The sequence below is a fragment of the Sapajus apella genome, unplaced genomic scaffold, assembly GCF_009761245.1.
Source record: "Sapajus apella isolate SASKATOON/1434 unplaced genomic scaffold, GSC_monkey_1.0 scaffold95, whole genome shotgun sequence".
Lineage (NCBI taxonomy): Eukaryota > Metazoa > Chordata > Mammalia > Primates > Cebidae > Sapajus > Sapajus apella.
Window position 1 is genome coordinate 8113052 of NW_022437035.1, and position 9163 is coordinate 8122214.

The 9163-nt window shown below is 44.6% G+C and overlaps 1 protein-coding gene across 24 annotated transcripts in view; it reads left to right on the forward strand.

Moving 5' to 3' along the window:
- Positions 1-9163, forward strand: part of DEPDC5 (DEP domain containing 5, GATOR1 subcomplex subunit) — a 165925-nt gene that overhangs the window by 148044 nt on the left and 8718 nt on the right. For 23 of the 24 annotated variants that reach the window (XR_004262222.1, XR_004262223.1, XM_032256541.1 and 20 more), the window contains 2 exons: positions 3704-3873; positions 7579-7750. Coding sequence is in view for 21 of the 24 variants with exons in the window: in XM_032256541.1 (XP_032112432.1) it covers positions 3704-3873; positions 7579-7750 (342 nt within the window). In the remaining 3 variants the exon portion in view is untranslated. Of the gene's footprint in view, positions 1-3703; positions 3874-7578; positions 7751-9163 lie in introns of those variants that run through there. The other variant, XM_032256565.1, reaches the window with a different exon arrangement.

Consider the following 9163-nt stretch of genomic DNA (forward strand, 5'->3'; position numbering starts at 1 on the left):
TTTTTGAGACGGAGTTTCACTCATGTTACCCAGGCTGGAGTGCAATGGCGCGATCTCGGCTCACCGCAACCTCCGCCACCTGGGTTCAGGCAATTCTCCTGCCTCAGCCTCCTGAGTAGCTGGGATTACAGGCACGCACCACCATGCCCAGCTGATTTTTTGTATTTTTAGTAGAGACGGGGTTTCACCATGTTGACCAGGATGGTCTCGATCTCTTGACCTCGTGATCCACCCGCCTCGGCCTCCCAAAGTGCTGGGATTACAGGCTTGAGCCACTGCGCCCGGCCGAGATATTTGTTATAATAATACATTTACAGGGAAAAATCAATACAATGTAGACATCACTACTGAAAACCATCTACCATCATACAAAAAGGGATTTTGGCCAGGTGTGTGGCCATGCCTATAATACTAGCAGTTTCAGAGGCCAAGGTGGGCAGATCATTTAAGGCCAGGAGTTTGAGACAAGCCTGGCCAACATGGGGAAACCCCATCTGTACTAAAAATGCAAAAATTTGCTGGGCATGCTGACATGCATCTCTAGGCCCAGCTACTTGGGAGGCTTGAGACATAAGAATTGCCTGAACCAAGGAGGTGAAGGTTGCAGTGAGCCGAGATTGCACCACTGCACTCTAGCCTGGGCAACAAGGTGAGGGTCTGTCTCAACAAAAAAAAGAGAATTTTATTTTGGAAATTGTTTTTTAATTTATGGCAAGTATTACTTTCAAAAATAAAACCACAGAACAACACAATCTAGTTCAGTCTTAAAGACTGACGTGCTGAGCAAGGAATGCTTTTTTTTTTTTTTTTTTAAAGAGACGAGGTTTTTCCATGTTGGCCAGGCTGTCTACGAACCCCCAACCTCACGTGATCTGCCCACCTCGGCCTCCCAATGTGCTGGGATTACAGGTGTGAACCACCGTGCCCGGCCAGGAATGCTTTTATTTTTTGTAGGAGCTCCTTCTTTAGACTGTCAGGTACTAGGGCTCTGCCTTTTGAAGTGATTTCAGCTACCAAGTCATCAACAGTAATGTGGTCTAGTCCTTTTTCTTTAATTACCTCTTAATGCAAAGCAAAAAGCAAATCATATCACTTAAAATCATTATCTTTACATTATCTTTATCAGCTTATCCTTTCAGCCACATTCAATTAATTTAGCTCTCAGCAGCTCTTTCAGGCATTTTCTTTCTCCAATTTCTGTCAACTTTTGGTTAATCCCTGCTCTCATGTTCATCTTGCTAACCACACTGCCTGGACTTACTCTGGTTTTGAGAGAATAGTAAGTGGTGCATCTGCTAGCCGAATACCAGTTCACCTGAATGCCATTAGTGACCTAGCTGGACCTCTCCTGCCTTACAACAGAAGCTCATTAAAATTGCTGACTCAAGAGCGATTTATCCCAGTCAGTGAGAAAAACCCACTCAGGGGTTCTATCTGCAGAATCCAGAGCTAAACTGACTGCTTCAGCCAAAGAGCAACCACTAAGGCCGCGCGCAATAGCTTACACCTGTAATCCCAGCACTTTGGGAGGCCAAGACAGGCAGATCACGAGGTCGAGATCAAAATCATCCTGGCCAACACAGTGAAACCCCATCTCTACTAAAAATACAAAAATTAGCTGGGTGTGGTGGCAGGCACCTGTAGTCCCAGCTACTCAGGAGGGAGGCAGAAAAATCGCCTGAACCCAAGAGGCGGAGGTTGCAGTGAGCCGAGATCGCACCACTGCACTCCAGCCTAGCGACAGAGCAAGACTCCATCTCAAAAAGAAAAAAAGCAAAAGAAAAACCATTGAATTCATGGGGGTAAGGGAGAATGAGGTGGATTATAGTTTACAGAAACACTAGGTCTGGTGGCACATGTTCTCAGGATCTCTTAAGGCTGTGCCTGAAGGAAAGAAGAAAAAAATAAAGCCCTAAGTCTAGCAGTGCCCAGCCAGGCTGCACAGAGGTCTAACTTTTTCTTTGATTCTGAGCCTATTTTAGGGCTTTTGTCTGGTCAGGAACTTGATTGTCTGACACATCTCTAAAACATCATGTCTTGAGTTGAGTAGGATTTCTGAGCAGAAGTCCTAGATAGGATGAGTAAGTTTGGTACTGACCCAGCATCCTTGAACAAGTCAGTGATGGAACAGGTTGTTAGACTTCATTATAAGGTTTCATGTCTTGAGAAAAGATTGTAAAACTACTGTCTTCCTGGGTTGAAACCTGAAAAGCAAGACTTCTCACTGGTGGTCTGTGCTGTTTGCTTACTGTGTTTCTTCATAGGTCACTAAAATAAAAAGATCTGGGGTTTAGCTTGGCTGAGGTTCCGATTCCATGATCTTGGCCAAGGCATCTTCCTTCCCAGGGCTGCCATTTCCTCATCTGTAAATGAAGGGGTTAGATTAGTTAGGCAGAGGTAAACTGTGGCTTAAGCAGCCAAATCTGGCTCACCATTTGTTTGTTTACAATTGACTTTATTTATTTTAGAGCAGATTTCAGTTCATAGCAGAATTTTTTTTTTTTTTTTGAGACGGAGTTTCGCTCTTGTTACCCAGGCTGGAGTGCAATGGCGCAATCTCGGCTCACCACAACCTCCGCCTCCTGATCTCAGGCAATTCTCCTGCCTCAGCCTCCCGAGTAGCTGGGACTACAGGCACGCGCCACCATGCCCAGCTAATGTTTTTTGTATTTTTAGTAGAGACGGGGTTTCACCATGTTGACCAGGATGGTCTTGATCTCTTGACCTCGTGATCCACCCGCCTCGGCCTCCCAAAGTGCTGGGATTACAGGCTTGAGCCACCGCGCCCGGCCTTCATAGCAGAATTTAATAGAAAGTTCCTATATATCTGCCTGGGCCTGGTAGCTCAACCCTCTAATCCCAGCACTTTGGGAGCCTGAGGCAGGTGGATCACCTGAGGTCGGGAATTTGAGACCAGCCTGGCCAAAAAAAACACTGTCTCTACTAAAAATAGAAAAATTAGGTGGGTGTGGTGGTGCACACCTAGAATCCCAGCTACTTGGGAGGCTGAGGCAGGAGAATCACTTGAGCCTGGGAGGCGGAGGTTACAGTGAGTCAAGATCACACCACTGCACTCCAGCCTGGGCGACAGAACAATACTCCATCTCAAAAAAAGAAAGAAGGAAAGTTCCTGTACGTCCCTTGACCTCCACCCCCACAACATGCTGCCACCACTATCAACATCCCCAGACAGAACTGTCCATTTTTCATAAGGTACAATCCATAAGCCTACATTGACACATCATTATCATCCAAAATCCATGATTTACATTTTAGGGTTCATTCTTGGTGTTATATATTCTATAAGTTTGGACACATGTATAGTGACACATATCTAACATTATAATGTCATACAGAATAGTTTCACTGCCCTAAAACTCAGTCTGCTTTTGTAACGTTTTATTGGAATACAGCCAAGCGTATTGATTTATGTATCATCCATGGTTGTTTTTGCACTACAGTAGCAGAGTTGAATAGTTGCAACAGAAACCATATGTCCCACAAAATGTAAAATATTTTTAGAGGGCCTTTTACAGAAAGTTTCCCTATCTCTAGTCTAGATGATTTCCAGCAAACTTCTAGAATCTGCAGTTTTCTTTTAGGCACTTGTATATGGTTTCATGTCTGGATACTTAGTTGTTTGTTCTTCTTCATCTGACTCCTTTTCTCATTCTCTTGGGTTCCCCCTTGTGTGCTGACATAGCTGCCACTGTCCCAGAGCAGAGGACTGTGACCCTGGATGTTGATGTGAACAACCGCACAGACCGGCTGGAGTGGTGCAGCTGTTATTACCATGGCAACTTTTCTCTGAACGCAGCCTTTGAGATCAAGCTGCACTGGATGGCGGTGACCGCAGCAGTACTCTTCGAGATGGTGAGAACCTTCATGTATGTTGTGGGCCTTTGACTCACCTCACAGTGGGGCATGGAGATGCTTGGTGAGTGATTCATGTCACTTTAATTTTTTAGTTCAGGCTCTCATTACCGTTCATCGGGACTATTGGAGTAGACTTTTCAAAAAAATTTAAACATAGTAAAAATTTCAAGCAATCAAAAAGGGTAAAGTCAGGGTTTCTTAGTGTTGGCACTGTTGACATCTGAGGCCAGATAATTCTCTGTGGGGGAGTCCTGCACCTTATAGGAAATTGAGCAGCATCCCTAGCCTCTACCCACTAAATGCCAGTAGCACAGCCCCAGGTGTGGTAATCAGAATGTCTCCAGTTATTGCCACATGTCCCCAGGAAGGGGGAGTATTGCTCCCTGTTGAGAATCACTGGTTTAGAGTAAAAAGTAAGCCTCTTTCCCATTCTCATTCTCTGGGACTTTCCTCTAAAAGCAACCACCACTACCACTTTGTTGAGTAAACATCCAGAGAGATTCTAAGCATCTACAACAACATCACGTTACTTTTTTTTCTGAACAGAGATGGTAGCATCAGATACATGCTACTTACATTGCATTTTTTCTATTACCTATGTCTTCCGTGTCAGTACAAATAAATCTGCTTTGGATTTTTAAAAAGTTATTGTTACTGAGATTTTTGTTTTTGTTTTGCCTCATTTTTTTAAGGGCTGCAGAGTATTTTATTATTTGTTTACATCATAGTTAACCAATCCTCTGTTAATGAACATCACTGCTTTGAACTTTGAACTCGGGTGGTTTTGCCACCTGGGATCATTTGGCAATATCTGAAGACAGAAAGGAGTGGCTGGGCGTGGTGGCTTACGCCTGTAATCCCAGCACCTCAGGAGGCCAAAGTGGCCAGATCACTTGAGATCAGGAGTTTCGAGACCAGCCTGGCCAACGTGGTGAAACCCTGTCTCTACCAAAAATATAAAAATCAGCCAGGTGTGGTGGCTCATGCCTGTAGTCCAAGCTGCTCGGGAGGCTGAGGCACAAGAATTGCTTGAACCTAGGAGATGGAGGTTGTAGTGAGCCGAAATCGTGCCATTGCATTCCAGCCTGGGTAACAGAGCGAGACTTCGTCTTAAAAAAACAGGGGGGAGGACAGTGAGGGCAAGGTGGATGTTACTGGTGTCTAGCGGGTAGAGACCAGCGATGATGCTCATCATCCTATAAGGCACAGGGCAGCACCCACAACAAAGAATTAACCAGCCCAAAATGTTACAAGTGCCAAAGTTGAGAAGCCCTGCTTTAACTGGTCTTCCTGCCTGTTCTTTCTCCTAGTTCAGCCTGGCCTGCATCTCTAATCAGGCCATTCTTTGCTCCTACACTAAGAAGCTGTCCCTGGTCATCAGTCATGCCAGTGCCCATTCCTTAGCTAAGTTGTCAGTATCTTCCAGATCTTCTTAACCATCTTGATAGTCTGCGACTCCTTTTTATACACTCTCCAGTATAGCCAAAAATAATATTCTTCTGTGGCTTCTGTTGAATCCAGCTTCCCTCAACACCAGCCCAGCAATCTCATAACACAGTAGAGAGCAGCTGGGAAGTTCAAAAAGAGTTTACTAAAAGTTAGGAGATAAACAAAGAGAAATGAATACACCATGGGCTGGCAGGTTTTTTTTTTGTTTGTTTGTGTGTTTGTTTTTGTCCAGAGCTCATAGGCTAAGTTTTGTCCCACAAAACAGGATATCCAGGGGAAGCGATTTGTCTGGGTCTCTCTCAGGCTCCACATGGCATTAGCATCTTCAAGGACCCCTCCCTTGGAAAGACTCTCATCTAGGTAGCATCCTTAAGGTCCCAGTAAAAATAGACAGCCCACTGCTCCTTCTGCTCAGCTCACAGAGGACACCAGCCCTTCCCCAGTTCACTGATACCAGCATGACCACTCCTTTCAGGTAAAACTAACTGTCTGACCCAGCAGGCATAAGCTCTCTCCTTGCTTGCCCTACCAGATAAGCATATCCTAAAACAGTATGACCACAGCATTCATAGACACACACACACACACACACACACACACACACACACACACACACAGAGCTACAGTTGGGCAGGAAAAAGAGTGTTCATCTCCTTAGAGGAATTTAGCAACTATATCCATAAAGTACGCTTTTCACATCTATCCATGTAAAACCCACTGAAAGCCGCTAATATCTTTATCATTGTTTTATTAAGCTTTTAAAACTTTAATGTATGTAAGTTAATTATTATTTTAAGGCAATGTCCACATTTGTTAAAAATCAGATTTTATTGGGACAAATACTACATAAAATAAAAAGGGTTTCAGCCAAGTCTTAGGAACTATTTTGGTCAAACTGAGATCCTGGCTTTTTGTTATTTTTGTTATGAATGTTCCTGAGAGAAAAGATAAGAGTGCTACCCTTTAATTTTTTACTTAATCATTTGTTTAAGTCAAGGTATGTCCCCAGCTGTATTTTTTTGGAAAGAATACTTGACACAAAAATCAGTATGCCAGAGCCACGTTGGTCAGCTTTAAAAAAAAAAAAAAAAAACAGTTTTATGGTTAAAAAGAATATCTCGAGAACTAGAAAATTGCTACTGTTCTCTAAGAAAATGTTATTGATGGTAGGTTTGTCTTTATGCCCCAGTAACTGTTGTTCTCATCTTTTGTTCTCATCTCCCAGATAGAATTTGGGAGTCTGCCAGAGAGTGGCTCTCACTCTGTCAGGTTAGGGCTTACCATAATTAGAAGCCACCACAGTCATTTCCCACTCTACGTTACATTCCTCTCAGCTAGCCTGAGTGAGTTGTTTTCCTTTGTGATACTCTGAACTTATTAAATTCCTGGTAAAGTACAAAATTGGGCAGGGCGCAGTGGCTCATGCCTGTACCCTTAGCACTTTGGAAGGCCGAGGTGGGCAGATCACCTGAGGTCAGGAGTTCAAACCAGCCTGGCCAACTGGTGAAATCCCCTCTCTACTAAAAATACAAAACTAACTGGGCTTAGTGGCGCTCGCCTGTAGTCCCAGCTACTCAGGAGTCTCAGGCGGGAGAATTGCTTGAATCCGGGAGGCAGAGGTTGCAGTGAGCTGAGATCTGGCCACTGACTCCAGCCTGGGTGACAGAGCAATACTCTGTCTCAAAAAAAAAAAAAAAAAAGACAAAATTAGAAGGACTTAACTTCTATCCTGTGACCTTTCTCCAATATCCTCCAGAATAGGAAGGGTTTCAACTCTCTGCAGACTGTTCTTTCTTAAGGAAACACTGAAGATGCAAAAGTTTGGGCCTTGCCGGGCGTGGTGGCTCACACCTGTAATCTAAGCACTTTGGAGGCCAAGGCAGGCAGATCACCTGAGGTCGGGAGTTCAAGACCAGCCTGACCAACATAGTGAAACACTGTCATTAAAAAAAAAAAAAGTTTGGGCCGTAAAGAGGGGCTGTGTGCTCAGCTCACAGTTTTTCCAGTATTTGTCAGGATGTTAAACTGCATTTTTTATACTGACACATGGTTATTTAAAAAAAAAAAAAAAAAAAAGTAAACTGCATTTTCGCCTGTCCAGGACCAATTTGCAGTCAACAAACATGAATAAATTAACCTGCCAATCAGTATGCATGCCACTGTTCTGGTGGGTTTGCTCCTTGCGGGGAGGTATTTTCTCTTGTGTGAAAGAACTTGGAGATGATATTGTTTGTTTCTGTACTTTTTCACCAGGTCCAAGGTTGGCATCGGAAAGCCACCTCCTGTGGCTTTTTGTTGGTCCCAGTTTTGGAAGGGCCTTTTGCACTGCCCAGTTACCTGTATGGCGACCCCCTTCGTGCCCAGCTCTTCATCCCACTCAACATCAGCTGCTTGCTAAAGGAGGGCAGCGAGCACCTGTTTGATAGTAAGAGATACTCCCTTCTGGAGGTTCTGTCTCAACTAGTAAGACCCTTTCCCGTCGTGGACACCACACTGGGTGTCCAGTCAACATGGGCTATGGAAAAGAGAGCTTTTCAACAAGGGGCCAAAAGGATCAAGGTTCTAAAGGATCCTGGTTCTTCACTGGACAAATCACTTCATGTCCCTGAGTCTCAAATTCCTTATTCCTAAAATGAGAGTGTCTAGAGCTGCCTGGAGCAGAGTGGTGGGTGGGAGAGGGCGCTAAACTATAAATCACAAGCAGCACTGGTGTTCTCCCACGCTCTCCTTTCATATGCTCCAGTCTAACTGGTTTGGGCTGCAGGGGGATTTAAACCTCATAAGAGACTTGCATATGCTATTTCGTGCAAAAAGGCCAGGAAAGGGAGGGCATGAAAAGCAAAACAGGAAACAGCATCCTTTTGTGCAAAGCTGTGGCGTGTCAGCCTCTGGAACAGTGCATGTGACTGGAGTTGTGCATTTCAAGGAAGACAAAGCAGGATCAGAGGATGTTAACAGGACCCAAATCAGAGCCCTTCCCTCTGAGACAGGTTGTCAATCAGAAAGAGAGTACCCAGGGTCAGCATGGACCTGCTGCTCCACCTCAGACGCCCAGAACTCTGAGGGCAGGTTTAGGACAGATCAAAGACGAGCTGTACTTGACACAGCATATAGTTTTTTATCACCAAGTGCTCACTGCGGATGTACATATAAATAGCTCCTAAAAAGCTTTCGATGAGTTCACAGATAATCTTTTTTAAAACACAAAGCTAGAGTTGATGCTGTTACGTCAGGAGCCCTGAGGTTTCTCAGGTATAAAGATTAGAAATGTGAAGGAAATGTCTTTTGACGTAACGGAGATGCTTTCTTCTTGTGCCCTTGTAAGTCTGTGTCGTGATGAGAGGCAGAGAACTGGCCCAAAAGATAAGGAGGTCTCCCCAGGTGGATTAGACCAAGCTAAGTATTCCTGCAGTTTCCATGTGACAAGCTGCTCTCCTGGTGCAAACAGCTTTTCTTCCAAAGGCCCATCTGTGTATTTTTTGTTTACAGTTTGGAAGATTTTTTTTTTTTTTTTTCAATGTGAAGTGAAGGATTTTCGCTCTTGTTACCCAGGCTGGAGTGCAATGGCGCCATCTCGGCTCACCGCAACCTCCGCCTCCTGGGTTCAGGCAATTCTCCTCCCCCAGCCTCCTGAGTCGCTGGGATTACAGGCACGCGCCACCATGCCCAGCTAATTTTTTGTATTTTTAGTAGAGACGGGGTTTCACCATGTTGACCAGCATGGTCTCGATCTCTTGACCTCGTGATCCACCCGCCTCGGCCTCCCACAGTGCTGGGATTACAGGCTTGAGCCACCGCGCCCGGCCTGGAAGATTTTTTTTTTTTTTTTTTTTTTTTT